The 17,637-nt window shown below is 47.4% G+C and overlaps 1 protein-coding gene and 1 pseudogene across 1 annotated transcript; both read left to right on the top strand.

The window, feature by feature from the left end:
- The first annotated feature begins 8,352 nt into the window (after positions 1–8,352).
- Positions 8,353–8,532, top strand: LOC123100965 (uncharacterized; annotated as a pseudogene).
- A 3,747-nt stretch (positions 8,533–12,279) lies between these two features.
- On the top strand, positions 12,280–16,546 carry LOC123098372 (uncharacterized). Its single transcript, XM_044520342.1, has 3 exons — positions 12,280–12,628; positions 13,198–13,804; positions 15,492–16,546. The coding sequence occupies exons 2-3, from the start codon at positions 13,217–13,219 to the stop codon at positions 16,338–16,340; spliced, it is 1,437 nt and encodes a 478-aa protein (XP_044376277.1). The 5' UTR covers positions 12,280–12,628; positions 13,198–13,216; the 3' UTR covers positions 16,341–16,546.
- Positions 16,547–17,637: the final 1,091 nt, after the last annotated feature.

Below are 17,637 nucleotides of genomic sequence, written 5' to 3'. Positions count from 1 at the left end.
ACGGAGGTCATCGTGGACCCCAAGACGGCGTCACCACCAGAGCTTTTCGCAGGCGAAGACCGCTTTTGTCAGGATAGCCTCTACTAGCTGTCCCCCTTCAAATTTGCCCGCCATTGTTGGCTCCCTTCCCACTCGATATTTGGGAAGAGGACCAGGGCCTATATAAGTAGAGCTAGCCACCATAGTAGAGGCATCTCATCTTAGCTTGATCCAACCAGATCGAGAGCCTAGCCACAAGAACACCTCAACCTCAGGAGGTTGTTCTTCCCTTGTACTGTTCATCATCAGCCCAAGAGGCAATCCACCACCACCACACTGGAGTAGGGTATTACACCACAACGGTGGCCCGAACCAGTATAAACCTCGTGTCTCTCTGTGTTGCGAGTTTGTCGAGTTCGTCTGCGAGATCTTTGCGAGCTAGGGCGTAGATCGGTAGGAGGGAAAGACTTCGTGCGCACCCCAGTGTTCGAACCTCAAGGGTTTGCCGGAACCCCACATCCGACAACAAGACTCTACATTTTCTATTTTATTGATCCAAGATCACATTGAGTCTATAGGAAAAGCCAATACTATTAAGAAGGGATGAGGTGTTGCTTAATGAGGTTCTTGCTCAAGGTGCTTAGTGATATGCTCCAAAACCCTCAACTACTTTCTCATATCCACATATGTCCCAAACCAAAAGTCCAACTCGGCCTCACCGATTCTTTCTATCCGAAGCCACCGAGTTCAGTTGACATAGCCACTGCCAGAAAACCTAGTCTTTTCGGTCTCACCGATAGGGATCTCGGTCTCACCGAGATGGGATTGTAATCTCTTTGTTTCCCTTCGTAACGTTTCGGTCAAACCGAGATGAGCGATCGGTCCCACCGAGATTGCAATGCAAACACTCTGTTTCCTTTTCGTAACGTTTCGGTCCAATCGAGATGAGCGAATCGGTCCCACCGAGTTTGCCTGACCAACTCTCTGTTTGTCTATTACCAAAATTGGTCCCACCGAGTTTGTGTAATCGGTCTCACTGAGATTACGTTATGCCCTAACCCTAATGAAATCGGTCCCACCGAGTTGACATGTCGGTCCCACCAAAACTCCTAACGGTCACATTATGAACCAAATCGGTCTGACCGAGTTCTTTGAATCGGTCCCACCGAGTTTGGTGATTTGTGTGTAACGGTTAGATTTTGTGTGGAGGCTATATATACCCCTCCACCCACTCTTCATTCGTGGGGAGAGCCACCAGAACATGACTACACTTCCAACACATATTTTCTGAGAGAGAACCACCTGCACTTGTGTTGAGGTCAATATATCCCATTCCAACCACATAAATCTTGATCTCTAGCCTTCCCCAAGTTGCTTTCCACTCAAATCTTCTTTCCACCAAATCCAATCCTATGAGAGAGAGTTGAGTGTTGGGGAGACTATCATTTGAAGCACAGGAGCAAGGAGTTCATCATCAACACACCATTTGTTACTTCTTGGAGAGTGGTGTCTTCTAGATTGGCTAGGTGTCACTTGGGAGCCTCCGTCAAGATTTTCGAATTGAATCAAGGAGTTTGTAAGGGCAAGGAGATCGCCTACTTCGTGAAGATCTACCCTAGTGAGGCAAGTCCTTCGTGGGCGACGGCCATGGTGGGATAGACAAGGTTGCTTCTTCATGGACCCTTCGTGGGTGGAGCCCTCCGTGGACTCGCGCAACCATTACCCTTCGTGGGTTGAAGTCTCCATCAACGTGGATGTACGATAGCACCACCTATCGGAACCACGGATAAAAAATCTCCGTGTCAACATTGCGTTTGCTCCCTCAAACTCCTCCCTTTACCTTCATGTGAAATTGTTTTACATTCCGCTGCTATACTCTTAGAATTGCATGTGTAGGTTGATTGCTTGACTTGTGCTAAGTTGCTAAAATCTGCCAAGAACTAAAATTGGGAAAAGGATAGATTTTTATTTGGTCAAGTAGTCTAATCACCCCCCCCCCTCTAGACATACCTTCGATCCTACATGATGTGAACTAGATTATTGACTCTAGTAAACTCTTTGGGTGTTAGTCACATGGCGATGTGAACTATGGGTGTTAATCACATGACGATGTGAACTAGATTATTGACTCTAGTGCAAGTGGGAGACTGATGGAAATATGCCCTAGAGGCAATAATAAAATGATTATTATTATATTTACTTAATCATGATAAAGGTTTATTATTCATGCTAGAATTTTATTGACCGGAAACTTAAATACATGTGTGAATACATAAACAATACCGTGTCCCTAGTGAGCCTCTACTATACTAGCTCATTGATCAAAGATGGTTAAGGTTTCCTAACCATAGACATAAGTTGTCACTTGATGACGGGATCATATCATTAGAAGAATGATGTGATGGACAAGACCCATTCGTTAGCTTAGCATATGATCATTCAGTTTATTACTACTACTTTCTTAATGCCAAATACATGTTTCTTCGACCATGAGATCATGCAACTCCCGGATACCGGAGGAATACCTTGTGTGCTATCAAACATCACAACGTAACTGGGTGATCATAAAGATGCTCTACAGGTATCTCCGAAGGTGTCTGTTGAGTTGGCATGAATCGAGATTGGGATTTGTCACTCCGTATGATGGAGAGGTATCTCTGGGCCCTCTCGGTAATACACATCACAAGAAGCTTGCAAGCAAAGTGACTAAGGAGTTAGTTGCAAGATGATGTATTACGGAACGAGTAAAGAGATTTGCCGATAACAAGATTCAACTAGGTATAGAGATATCGACGATCGAATCTCGGGCAAGTAACATACCGTCAGACAAAGGGAATTACGTATGTTGTCATAAAGGTTCAACCGATAAAAGATCTTCGTGGAATATGTAGGAATCAATATGGGCATCTAGGTCCCGCTATTGGTTATTGACTAGAGAGGTGTCTCGTCATGACTACATAATTCCCGAACCCGCAGGGTTGCACGCTTAACGTTCGTTGATGCTAGAGTAGTATTGGGATATTTGATGAGTGGTAACCAAATGTTGTTCGGAGTCCCGCATGAGATCCCGGACGTCACGAGGAGTCTCTGAATGATCTAGAGGTAAAGATTTATATATGGGAAGTCATATTTTGGGTTCCAAAAAAGGTGCAGTTTTTTTCGATATTGTACCAGGAAGCTTCCAAAAGGTTCCGGGGGATTCCGGAGGGGTCCGGAAGTCCAGAAGTGGGTCCACCAAGTCCTCAAAAGCCCATGTGGCTAGGGAAGGCAAAAAGGAAGGAGTCCTAGTAGGAATAGGATTGGACTAGGAGTCCAAGTCCTCTCCCCCTTAGTTGCGCCCTAGGGCTTGGAGGGGATGTTTCCCACGCCCCTCCACCTATGTATAGAGGGGAGGGGGTGCCCCAAGAGGACACACCAAGCCCTTGGCACCCTTATCTCTCCCGTTACTCCATAGTTCCACCGCCTCGTCCCGGCGATACTTAGCGAAGCGCTGTCGGTGCTCCACCACCACCATCACCACCACGCCGTTGTGTTGGTTGTGATCTCACCTACTTCTCCTCTCCCGCTTGCTGGATCAAGAAGGAGGAGACGTCATCGAGCCGCACGTGTGCTAAACTCGGAGGTGCCGTCCGTTCGACACTAGATCGGTTGGATCGTGATCGGATCGCGAAGAGTACGACTGCATCAACCGCGTGATAACCGCTTCCGCTTAGCGATCTACAAGGGTATGTAGATGCTCTCCCCCTCTCGTAGCTATGCATCTCCATGGATAGATCTTGCGTGTGCGCAGATTTTTTTTGTTTTCCATGCAACGTTCCCCAACATTAAGTTCATGGAAAATGGAGTAATGCAATAAGAACGGTGACATGATGTAGACAAGATCTATTCATGTAGGAATAGACCCCATCTTGTTATCCTTAATAGCAACGATACATGCGTGCCTTGCTGCCCCTTCTGTCACTGGGAAAGAACACTGCAAGATCGAACCCATCACAAAGCACCTCTTCCCATGGTAAGAAAAATCGATCTAGTAACTAAACCAAAGATTTGAAGAAGAAATATGAGGCTATAAGTAATCATGCATATAAGAGATCAAAGAAAACTCAAATAACTTTCATGGATATAGATCTGATCATAAACTCAAGCTTCATCGGATCCCAACAAACACACCGCAAAAAGTCATTACATCAAATAGATCTCCAAGAGACCATTGTATTGAGAGTCAAAAGAGAGAGAGAATGCCATCTAGCTACTTCCTACGGACCCATGGGTCTATGGTGGACTACTCACGCATGCTCGGAGAGCCACCGATGAGGATGATGAACCCCTCCGTGATGGTGTAGATTGGATCTCTTGGTTCTGGAACTTGCGGCGGCTAGAATTGTGTTTCGACATCTCCCCTAGGGTTTCTGAAATATTTGGAAATTTATAGGGTGAAGAGGCAGTGCAGGGGGTCTACGTGGGGACCACACCCCCTGGGTGCGCCTGGGCTCCTGGGGGCGCCCTGGTGGGTTGTGCTCCCCACGGGCCTCCCCTCTGAATCTTTCTTGGCCCCCAAGGTGTCTTCTGGTCAAAAAATCTCTAAAAAATTTCGTGGCATTTGGACTCTGTTTGGTACTGATATTCTGCAAAGTAAAAAACAAGCAAAAAACAGCAACTGACACTGGCACTATGTCAATAGGTTAGTCCTAAAAATGATATAAAGTTGATATAAAATGATTGTAAAACATCCAAGAATGATAATATAACAGCATGGAACAATCAAAAATTATAGATACGTTGGAGACGTATCAGGGCGATAGTGGCGTATGTGATACGGAGGCTACACATGTAGCTTGTATGTTGTACCAGACTCCGCCCCCCTATAAACATCAAACATAGGCTTGATTATCCAAACCTAGAACTATGCAATAGCATATGTTACGTAGATACATACTAGTAGGCATTTTCAGACTCTATGAGAACGCCTTAACCCAATTGTTGATTACATGATCTCCATACTCTCTGTTACTCATTTACTTTTCTTGCACACTTTTATTTCCAATCACCTTTCACCATACCACTACAAACTCTTGCAACCGCTTTGATTTATGCCTTAACAACTTGTAGGCACACTTTATAAATATCCACAAGAGACAAAATCAATTCCTCACTCCCCCTATGAGATCAATACTATTATTTTAAAAAAGCTACAACCAAACCCTGTGCACTTGCATGATATCAACGACCGACGACACAAAGTGATGCATGATGTTGCAATACTAGTGGGGATGGGGGCACAAATGCTATAGAAGGACGGTGTTGTTGCAGGCTCGGGCACTGGTTGCAAGGGGCATGCCGGGCTGACATATGAGGATGAGAAGGATGAGTCAGTCGATATTGCAAGGAATCCTAGCAGTGGCAAGGGATCTCATCTACTTCACATAACAGGTTTGGATGTCACATGTTTGTGCGTGCAGGCGTTGTAAACATGGTCCGTCTGCTTCGTAGGTGTGATCCAAGGGCATGATCTAACAGCCAGCAACCCAACTAATCTTGGCACAGATATATTTTTTTGCAAGAAAACTTCCAATCTATTATTCTTCAATCATGGCAATACAACAAACATCAGAAATAATAAAAATTACATCTACGTTCGTAGACCACCTAGCGACGATTACAAGCACTGAAGTGAGCCGAAGGCGCGTCACCGTCATCGCCCCGCCCTCGCCGGAGCCGGGCAAAACTTGTTGTAGTAGATAATCGGGAAGTTGTCGTGCTAAGGCCCCATAGGACCAGCACAACAGAACAGTAACCGCCACCGATGAAGAGTAGCGTAGATCGGAAGGATCCAACCTGAAGAAATGCAAACGTAGACGAACTGCGACCAGATCCGAGCAAATCTACCAAGGACAGATCCGCCAGAGACACACCTCCACACGCCCACCGACGATGCTAGACACACCATCAGAAATGAGGGCTAGGCGGGGCGAACCTTATCCCATCTTCAGGGAGCCGCCGCCGTCTCGTCTTCCTGAGCAAGACACAAACCCTAACAAAACCAGAAGAAACATCTAAAAAAAGAGCCCTCCCGTCGGCAAGGGCCGGGATCCACCACGCCGCCATGGCTCTAAGGCCACCGGAGACGAGGCGGACGGGCTGCAGCGCTGGCGGGAGGCAGAGGAACCCTAAGCTTTTCTTGGGGAGGAGGCAGAGGCTGCTTCTTTCTCCTAAGTTTTTTCTGCCACGCTTTAATATTAATCTTAGCACGTATCAGCCAACTAATACTTAGCGTGCCCTTTCTTTTGTCGAGAAGAGCAAGGAGATTTCTTTTAATTATTATTGAAGGCAACAAGGAGGTCGTTTATAATAAGCAAAAACCAATAGAAGTAGAGAGAAACCAAAACGATGTTTATTGCCATGGAAAAAAATAGGGAGGAGTGTACTATTACCATCATGAACACTACCTCTCACCTGGTTCATAATAAAAACCCATAGGTCACTACTACGGTTCTAAATGTAAGTAAATGAGCTAGTCCAAATTTCTCTCTACCAAACAAACAGAAAGTTCTGGCCTTACTTATTGTGACCTTATTCTTGTATAAGACGAAATGTAACCTTATTTTGCCCAAAAAGCGTTATCTTAAGCTAATCCCGCATCAAGCTCAATTGCATCATCTGACTTTTTTATTTGAGGGAAAACTGCATCATTTTTTTTCGAGAGTACGCCAATGGCGTACCATATTTTTATAGAAGAGAGCAAACATAATTACAGGAGGCTAGGCATAGATGCGAACATCATGCTAGCAGAACCCACTCAACACCTAAAAGGACAAAAAGATCTAACTACTCACAAAACGGTGTAATCTTCCGACTCCTGCCTCGTCCCAATCTCTAAGCTCGTCAAAGATTTGATGCACCAATTGGGTCGGCCTCCTCTGTTGCTCTAGCCGCCCAAATACTCTGGCATTTCTTTGTTTCCATAATGACCAAGCAACGAATATGACGATAGTGTCAAAACCTCTTCTATCCCTAGTGACAATTGCACTCCTCACTTGAAGCCACCACGCCTCAAGTGAATCACCAGGTTGTGGTTGCCTCACAGTGACACTGATTTGTGTGAAGCATAGATGCCACACCTCCCGAGCGTAGGGGCAATGGAGAAGTATGTGATCGACCGTGTCTTCTTCTTGTAAGCATGTGTAGCAAGCAGTCGTACTATCCTGCAGGCCGTGCCTAGCTCGCCGATCCGAGGTTCAAAGTCTATATTGCACCGCTAGCCATGCAAAGATTTTGCATTTGAGGATCGCCCCACTTCTCCAAATACACTCATACGTTGGAGAGATCGCAAGCCCAAGATGCAGAGCTCGATACACGGGCCGAGCTGTGTATTGCCCCGATGCGTCCCAGGGCCATGTAAATGTATCCGTCGCTTGAGGGTCATGATAAGCATCCATAGCAGCCACTCTGAGATGCATGAGTTGTATAAGTGCCATGAAAGGTGGCTCTCCGTTGATATCCGTCTCCCACTTGCTATCCACCATGGCCTGACCGACTGTTCGCTTGTTTTGCACTCTGGTGGGGACCAAAGGCAAGATGGCCGGCGCAATGTCTGCAACCGCCAAGCCGTTCATCCATTGATCTTTCCAAAAGAGCACTCTGTTGCCAGCACCCACCGTGATCTGCACGAGTTGGTTGTAGAGCTGCCTCGCATCTTCATCAACCAAGAACGGTATGCCTTGCCATGGTCTATCCAAGTCCGTCCGCCTCAACCATTCCCATCTCACCCGGAGTGCCATAGCTTGCAGCTTCAGATTCTTGACACCGAGGCCTCCAAACCTTGTTGGTCGACATATGATGTTCCACGCCACAAGGCATTGCCCGCCGTTAACCTTGTCCTTCCCAGCCCAAAAAAACGACCGCATCCAGGCGTTAATCTCATCAAACACCCAATCAGGGGCATTAAGCACCATCAGCTGATGGATGGGTCTCGCCGCCACCACTGATTTGATGAGAACAAGACGCCCTGGCAAGGAAAGATTCATCCGAAAAAAGTACACATCACCACGAGGACAGAAACGAATATACAAAGGCAAAGATGGCACTGATTTTTTTCTTCTTCTCCCGAGCAATGTGCAAGCTTCGAACTTTCAAACGAAAAAAGGGAACGGTCCAGTCTAGTTCACTGGGCCATCTAGGCATATGGGGCATTATGGGCTGGTATTTTCGCATTGGGCTTCAACTTCAAGCCCTCGCAAACGGCTGGTCAGCCGGAAGCGCCGAGGCAGCACACGAGGCGCAGCTGCTCGTTCGTTTAGTCCCACCTCGCTCGCGGGGAACGGTCGAGTCGCTCGACGAGGCTATAAAATGGGGCGCAGGGCAGCAGAACAACTCATATCTTTCTCGGCCTTTTGGCTAAGATCAAGTGTAGTATCTGTTTTTATCAGTTTAATATCTGATATGTGGGTCATGTGCCCACAACGATATTAAATTTATTTTTTGAGGTGAGGGTTTATCAGGGCCCTTGTGTGTCGTCCGGTCGTTGCACTGCTGCCCGGGCCTGGCGCGCCCCAATCAAAACAATTAAAGTATTTTTTTCTCTCGATGAACAAAGGCGTTCGTGCAGAATATATGAAGTTTCAGTTTTAAGCATTTCGTCGTGCAGGCCTCGGGTTAGCCCGAGTCAGTCCTCATCGTTGTCGGCTTTGCCTCAGTTAGCTAATCAAAACGTTAAATAGAAAAGATTGGAAACACAGAATCATACCGTGTGATTTGCCTTCTCATGAACGTGAATTGTGACGAGTCTGGATGACGCTTCGTGCTTTGCCTTTCAAGGACTAGACTGCACATAATTCGCATCACGTGCACCAAACGAACACGGTAGGTTGATGTGTCATGCTTGGTCAAGTTATTAAGCACAAAATGATTAGGAGTTACAGCGAGTCGTTTCCGGCCAAGCACTGGCCGCATCACGTCGTTGGCTTTTTAAATCCATGCCCAAAAACAACTTCAAGGAACGGAACCATATCACGTCTTGTCAAACCCATGCCAACTAGCTTTGCAGTACAAGATTAGAAACCACAAGATCAGCGTACGTGTTTGGTTCACCCGTAATTGTCATCTCATGGGCATCGTTTCCCTTTCGGAACAACAATCCCAAAAAGAACCGAAACTACTTTACGCACGACAGTTTGCTAGCCGATCCTTGGAGTGAGCATGTGGTGCTCAGGTTACGGTGATACGGGCTCCTCGGCCATTGGACCTTAGATCGGGCTGCATCTTGGGACCTGCTGGATCTGTTTGACCTATGCACAATTTTCAGACTCCCAAGGGCCTTTTGTGCATAAAATTCATAGATCGAATAGCTCCCGTGAGTCTTGGCACATGAGCGCCCGGAGCACTAGATATTTTCCCCCAATCCTTGCACGGCGATTATCCAAAGGTGCTAATGCAAACATCAGACGTTATGAAAGGCTCGACTAACTCATACATAAATACTACTCCTTCCGTCCCAAAATGAGTGACTCAACTTTGTACGAACTTTGTACTAGCGGCTAGTACAAAGTTGAGTCACTTATTTTAGGACGGAGGAAGTTTAAAACAGTGTCGTGTGTGTAGTATTGCGTGACTCAGCTGACTCATCACACATCAGACGTGATGAAAGAACACGATCACCGCTTTTGTCGCATGGGACTTGTGAGTGGTGATAGGGCTTGTGTGTGGGGCATGATTGTCAAGGATTACACAACACTCGCATCATGTGCGTGGGCTAAACATATTGGGTTGATGTGTCATGCTTGGCGAGGTTAGTTATGGGTTGTCGGGTCGCTGGGGTCCCTTCATTTCCCTCCCGCAGCGCCACCTGCCGGAGTAGGAATGGGAGTGGAGCCCTAGTCGATGTACAAGGTAGTGTTAGCTTAGTTATAGTAGTGTGCGACCAACACCATTTCGTGATTTGGCTACACGTTGTAGAGAAACTGGGTACCACTACTCGTGAGCGGCGTGTTGTGGTGGACATACACTTATCTAGATCCTGTTCATGTGTGTGTGTGCACGCGCGCGCCTGGGGGTGGGGGGTTGTTGGAGTGGGATCCGACGACAGATTTGAAAATAAGCTCATTCTTTGTGATGGATCTCAAGGTATTTGGAGGTGCTCTACCCTGTCCATTTGCCGCCATGGTGGTGGAAAAACGAGAATGACCTGGTTTTGAGCCTTGCTGATTGAACAAGCCCAATGATCTTTTGCTCTCATCGTCAACATCTTCTTCTTCTGTCTCGATCTTCACCAAGAGAGCTTCAGATCAAACACAGTATGACTTCATCGAGTGATTTGGGCGGCTTGAATCCAATGACCTCGAATGGATTCGGAAGCAAATCCCAACGGGCCGTCTTCAACCTTCGGATGGGAGCCCCTCTTTCCTTGACATGTGCTGGCAAGGTTGTGGCTGGAGATGGTGGCCAATCCATCTCCGATGAGGTCACCTTCGGCAAGGTCGCCGAAACCTCCATGATTCGATTGTGTTTTGCTTTCTACTTCTTCTGGGGTGTTAATGTAAAATGAGAGGATTTGATTGCAATGTCTTTCTTTTTGTTCATCTGGCAGTTCTGTCAAACTTTTGTTGTATTAATGCCAGCTCTAGGACCTGTAGCGCTTTTCCGCATTCAAAAGGGAGAAGAGGGTTGGTTAATGAATCCGCATGATCCGGTCTAGCACCGACCCCAAATAATGCCATGAGCTTTCCCCCTTCTCACACAAGCAGAAACATGGAGCACTTGGCCGTTGTCTGCAATATGTATTTATCACCAATAAGTAGCGCTTATTATTGAAAGAAAGCCCTTAGCTAGCTTTTTTGATATTTATTTTCTCTCTCTTTAAGCACATAGATAGCCGTCGTAGATGCACTCGAAGGCAAAAAGAGAGGAAGAAGAAGAAAAGAAAAACAACTCTGGCAGAGCTCCCACTATAGCCTCTAGAACATGGAGGAAAAAACCCCATCACAAAGCCCCTTGTAATTGGGGGCCTCTTCCCCATGGTCTCCGTAAGGTAGTTGTCAAGGCGGGAAGAAATTTCATGTTATGCCCCACACCCGGCTGTCCTCCCATGTGTCGGTGACCATGTAGTCAGTGGGCTCCTTCCTCATCGTTGCCGCACCTCCAAGTGTCCCCTCTCCTCCGTTCCCATCCTCTCGGCAAACTAGCTTCATATTCAGCCGTCCCTAACCCCTACATCCTGAAACCCTAGCTCAACCGACATTATGTCGTTGTCCACCTTCATCCTTCCCGACGCGGTCCCCCATTCTGCATCCTCAAGGCTCTCTCACCTCCTTACGCACCTCCGCTACGCCGCCGTCCACCTCTGGCATCCCTGACTTAGAGCTCTGCTACGTCCGCCTCCGGTTGTCCTGGAGCAACGCCGCTCTCTGCTGCATCCCGGTGCCGTCCAGCGGTGCAACGACCTACTGAGCGTTTGGTGAAGATGAAGGAAGAATGAAAATGCAAATTAAACAACAAGCTAATGACATGTGGGCTCCATGCGAAAGTTAGCACACAACACAATATACAGGTTGAAAATTATTATCTATTGCCGCCTCTCCGATTTACTAGGCCTGCACATATCCCAGACTGACAATTCAACCAATATAGTAAGTAATAAATATCAAAATTCATACCACTAAAAAAATCAGTTGAACTTTGTAATACTCTCTTCTATTTGAATTAATTGACGCAACAATTATATAGAGGTTGCGTCAATTAATTCGGATCGGAGGGAGTGATATATAATATAAATTATACTATATTGACCAAATTGTTAATTTAGAAATACACGGAGGCTTAGTAAACCGAAAAAGGTACTCCATCTGATCGGAACAAACTAACCATAATTCAAAGCTGAAACGCCTTTTTCAATCTTACTTCAAAGTCGAGACACTTTTCTTTGATCGGAGGGAGTAGTATCGTTGCAGTTGGATTTTTTTTTCATCCCTATAAATGGAGCTGCCCCATTTTGCTTTTAAGGGTTTAAAAAAATGAAGCTAGATCCGGAGGTGTTCTGGAATCTCGTTAATTAACGTGAGCGAAGATTGCAGTCGTCGCTAGATGGCTACAGATCTAGATGTAATTTTTATTATTTCTAATATTCGTCGTTGTGCCGTGATCGAAGATAAATAGATTGAAAATGTTCCTGATTTTTTAAACGTGAGACGAAACAATTTTTCGCCTACGTTTAAAAAAACAATGATCTGAGTAGCCAAGACATGTCAAGCACGGCGGCCACCTGCCGCGGGAGACCATCCCCAAACCAACCTGTCCCCGACCCAAGCCGCAGGGCACGCCCGCCGCACAGCGGCCGCAGCACAGGTGTCTTCCGCCCCTCCAATCCGCCACCCCCACCCACCATTACGTGACGGGCGACCTTTCCAGGAACGGCCCGCCCCCGCAGCTCCACTGTCCGTGACCGCGACCGCCAGGAACCAGAGTAAAGCAGAGGCGCTCGTCGTCGCCGCGATTCGCCACTAGACAACTCGCATTGCCAGCCGCTCAAGCCAAGCGAGCCCCTCCATGATCTCCCCGGGAGCCAGATCGCAGCTTTGCCTAATCTAATCAGAGAGAGCATCTCCCTCCCCATCATCGTCTGACGAGATCTCAGGGCCGGAGCACCGGCCCGCCCATGGTGAGTGAGCCCCGCCGATTTCTTTAATCGCTTGTTGGGGGTGGTTATTCTTATTCTTCTGCTGGTAGGTGGTACTAATTACCAGGTGGGATTGGGCTTAGCTTAGCTTTTATCTTGCTTGCCCTCTTCCGCTCCCTGGATCAACCCGCCATGGTGAGCCTAGTTCGTTTCTCTTTTCCTGCTCTTTTTCCCTTTTCATTTCGTTTGCGTGCTGAGTGGGTAGTTTCTTGAATTGTCCTCTGTTCTTGGCGCCAATTTCGCTGGATTCATAGTACAGCTCTCTGCTCCGTTTTGGCCTGCTCGAGCTGAGCTTAGCTGAGAAGGATGTGCTCTGTTTTGGCAAACCTTCCCGAAATCATCTCGTGATAAAACGTGGGAAATTTCTGGCCATGCTGCGCCAAATTGGGGATGAAATCTGGCGCCCGCGAAATCCTGGACTTGTCCCAACGAACCTTTGTTTCTTTCTTGATTTGACACATGTAGCCGCGAGCCTGCTCATTTTCCGGAAATTTCCAAATTCTATCTTTTACAGTCTGATAAGACATCCTTTCTTCCTTCTCCTGCTGCAGCGCGTGCCAGCCGGAGCGGATGAGCGGCGGCAGCATGGCCATGGGCGCGAGGAGCAAGCACCATCCCAAATCTCTGGCCCTGCGCTGCTACTGCTACGCGGCGAGCCACCGCTCCCTGACCCTGCTGGTGTGGGGCCTGGCGGCGCTGGTGGTCCTTCTGAATTTCCACCTGCTGGTCACCCACGGCAAGGATGACCAGAGCGGCAGGCCCCGCGAGATCCACCGGGCGATCCTCAGAGAGCTGGAGGTGGTGGAGGAGGAGAGGTTCCAGGTGACGCCCGCCCGGAGCCGGAGGAACCCGCGGGCCGTGCGGCGCAAGGGGGAGCACACCAAGCCGCTGTCCGTGGTGGACGAGTTCTTGGACGAGTCCTCGGCGGTGCACGACATGTTCTTCCCGGAGCCGAGGACGGCCATCGATCCCGTCCATGGCGGCAACGACAGCATGTACTTCTACCACCCCGGGAGGGTGTGGCTCGACACCGACGGCAAGCCGATCCAGGCTCATGGAGGCGGCGTGCTGTATGATGAGAGGACCGAGACCTACTTCTGGTACGGAGAGAACAAGGATGGCAAGACCTACAAAGCTCACAGCAAGGGTGCTGATCGAGTAAGTCGAACTGTTCTGATGCTCTGAATTTTTTTGTTATCATTTGTATGTCACTCCTGAAGAGCTTCCGTATCATTTTGGTGGATTAATCAGAGAACATACATTATTGCCGATTTGCCGTACTCGAAACGTACCACTAACTGAATTTAGAGCCAGACATAGCATTTACATTTATTTGCTCTATTCTTCACTAATGCATCAGACAGTATGTACAGAAGCAGAATTGATCAGCCCTCTTTTAGTGCACATGAGCCTGATATAAGTGTGAGTAGGCCTAGCAGCGTAGTCAAACTGTAAACAAAATGGGTGGGAAATGATCAAGTATATTTTGTGTCATTACACCAGTCCTATGCCTGGCTGCAAGATTAAGGAAATCATCCCAACAGACGGACTACACTATTCTCAGATAATCAAAATCTGTATTCCTGTATACAAGATTCAGTCGATGGAGTTGGCAATATTATTCACACACAACAAAAATTGTATAATTCTACAAACGTTTTAGTAAGCCTATTTCCCTTTTTCTAAATACCGTTGCAAGGGTTTCAGTACCTGTGGAGTAGTGTGTGCTAATGCATGCATCTAATTTTTTCTAAATGCATCTAGATTCTGTCGCTGAGGCCCAGTTGCTAGGGGACATGTTGGAAGTAATTTTCCGTTCTGAAGGTAAGGACGTTACCTGGGCTGCGTGAAGGCAGGTCACTAGAAACGTAGGTTAATGTATAAATTTTAGGGATAACAAATAGATAATATCTTCAGACACCTTATCATGTGATAATTGTTTGGACATTTTTGGGTTGATGCTATTCGGTTGCACAAAAGAATACTCTATGTCCATTCCTAGTTATTTTGTTTGAACATTTTAAGTAAGAAGATACACAATGCCTGCGCATCATCTAGAAAAACCGTTATTCAGTGTCAAGTTGTTGCAATCCAGTGTCAGCAGAATTAGATGGCAGATACATGATTGTGCAGTCAAGTATCAATAGAATTAGAAAGACAATGCTTGTGCATTTTCTAAGAAGACTATTGTAGGGTTTTCAAGAAGTTAGGGAGTTTTTTTTTTCCTTTTTTGGGAAACAAGTTAGGCAGTTGGTTTAGGAAATTTACCATGATCATAGCTCTTTCGTTTAACTAACCCAAGGGGACCGCAATAGTGCCACACAACATCTAATACTATCAACTAATCAATTTTAATAGGAATTTGACACTGGATTTCAAAAATTATGAAAATGTGCGGTTCTGATTTGGTGTGAAACAATTTTTTCTAGATCATCAAGGATTCCTGGTTAGAGTTTTACTTACACATCCTTACAGAGTACACACCTATAGACCATGAAAATGCACCACTATGTAGACATACACTTGCATCTTGCTTCGGACATACTCCCTCCGTTTACTATTATACGATCTTCTAACTTTTTTCTGATTCGGATGTATATAGACGCATTTTAGTGTGTTTGTTCATTCATTTCAGTCGGTATGCAGTCCATATTGAAATATCTAAAACATCTTATAGTTGTGATCGGAGGGGGTACATAATTTAGTGATGTTCAGTTGAACTTACTATGTCATTTGTTGCTTGTGACATACTACATAAGTTAGTGATGTTCAGCAGTTGAACTTACCATGTCATTTGCTGCTATGTTTTGTCATGTCATTCTGACCAAGATAAACTACCTCCCAGGTTGACATTGTTGGAGTGAGCTGCTATTCTTCGAAGGACCTGTGGGCATGGAAAAATGAAGGAGTCGTGCTCCGTGGCGAGAAAAAGAATGTGACACATGACCTCCACGTATCCAATGTCCTGGAGAGGCCGAAGGTGATCTACAACGATCGGACAGGCAAATACGTGATGTGGATGCACATAGATGATGCTAACTACACCAAGGCCTCGGTTGGGGTGGCTGTCAGTGACTCTCCCACAGGCCCGTTCTCCTACCTCTACAGCAAGCGCCCGCACGACTGCGAAAGCCGAGACATGACCATTTTCAAGGATGACAATGGGAAGGCCTACCTGATATACTCATCCGAGGACAACAGCGAGCTCCACATCGGCCAGCTGACCGACGACTACCTCGACGTGACCGACGACATGAGGAGGTTTCTCATTGCGCAGCACCGAGAAGCCCCATCGCTGTTCAAGTTCGACGGCACCTACTACATGATAACCTCAGGGTGCACGGGCTGGGCGCCGAACACCGCGCTGGCTCACGCCGCGACGTCGGTGATGGGGCCTTGGGAGACGCTGGGGAGCCCCTGCGTGGGAGGGAACGACATATTCCGGTCGACGACGTTCTTCTCCCAGAGCACATTCGTGCTGCCACTTCGAGGCCTGAGAGGTTCATTCATCTTCATGGCCGACCGGTGGAACCCTTCGGACCTGCGGGACTCGCGGTACGTGTGGCTGCCGCTGACGGTGGGTGGCGTGCCGGATGAGGCCGCAGACTACAGCTTCATGTTCCCGCTCTGGTCCCGGGTGTCGATTTACTGGCACCGGCGGTGGCGGCTCCCCGAGGGGTGGACAGATTCTTGAAAATTTGAAAGTTTAAGTTGCTATACGTTTGTTACACATGATAGATACGGGTTTATTGACATTCGACACACAGTGGAGGGTGTGTGTTGTATAGGTCAGATGTAGAGGCTAGCAGAGTTGTAAATGTGCAGTTTTGAGTTTGTTCTCAAGTCACATAAATATACCTGTGTCCCTTGTGTGAATAATGTGGCTACACCTTCAGTCTTTTTGCTTGTGGTGTGGTATCTGAATCGTGTTGACAGATACGTGTATCTGAATGCCTGTAATCCATATCGGTTCAGCACTGCATCGGGGCAATCAGTTGCACCTGGATACACTACAGAGTGCGGCAGAACTGTGGATATAAGCAACTCGGCATCAATGTTTTTCATACAGTTGACTGTAGTAAAAATAAATTTGGCAATTCTGGCACTTTCTAAGATGCAGAATCAGGGTCTCCAAAAATTCTAGGTATAACAGACGTGGAAATCGAATGCCATGGTATATTGAAATCACACATGTGTCTTTCTATGCCATACAGGTATAGTATACATGTCACTCTCCTCTCTTCCTCCCCTGCCGCGGCTGTATCCTTCTCCCAGGCTGCCTGCGAGCCCTTTTCCCTCGGTTTTGTTTCCCAGATCAGAGAACGGTGTTGCAAAGGGAGGCCATGGGCTGATTGCAACCCGAGAAAGCCATGGTCGTGCATCTCCTCGGTGAGGTCGGACGTTTTGCACCAGGCGAGGACTAGAGGTCACGACCACCGGTGCTGAAGCGGCAACCGGCTCTGCGATTTTCTTCAACCGGCACCGGGAAAGCTACCACCGGCAAAGGGAGGCCATGGGCTGATTGCAACCCGAGAAGGCCGGACGCAGCTTCGATGCCTTAAAGGCACCTGCCTTTGGGTCACTGACATGTGGACCAGCCATTTATTGGGCCCACATGTCATGGACACAAAGGCAGGTGCCTTAAGGCACCGAAGCATAGTCCGAGAAAGCCATGGTCGTGCATCTCCTCGGCGAGGTCGGACCTTTTTGCACCAGGCGAGGACTAGAGGTCATGGCCGGCACCGGGAAAGCTACCACCGGTGCCCGGGTTTGCTGCAACCAGACGACGACGCACATTTTTTTCTGCAACACACAATGGGGAAAGCAACCACCGGCACCTGGTTTTTCTACAACCAAGAGACGATGAAGTGTGGCCGACAATGACAGGCTGCAAATTTTGTTGCAACCGGCAGTGGGAAAGCTACCACCGCGACCGATTTTGCTGCAACTGACGTGCGGTGGTGCGACGAGCGGCGCATGGGGTGACCACG

The sequence above is a fragment of the Triticum aestivum genome, chromosome 4D (assembly GCF_018294505.1).
Source record: "Triticum aestivum cultivar Chinese Spring chromosome 4D, IWGSC CS RefSeq v2.1, whole genome shotgun sequence".
NCBI lineage: Eukaryota > Viridiplantae > Streptophyta > Magnoliopsida > Poales > Poaceae > Triticum > Triticum aestivum.
This window is presented reverse-complemented; position numbering and strand designations above follow the sequence as displayed.

What these genes read in the sequence shown, in the direction of transcription:
- LOC123098372 (XM_044520342.1), top strand. Translation starts at nt 13,217, where the DNA reads ATGAGCGGCGGCAGCATGGCCATGGGCGCGAGGAGCAAGCACCATCCC. An exon ending in ACAGCAAGGGTGCTGATCGA is followed by an intron (nt 13,805 to 15,491) that starts GTAAGTCGAACT and finishes ACTACCTCCCAG; the next exon opens with GTTGACATTGTTGGAGTGAG.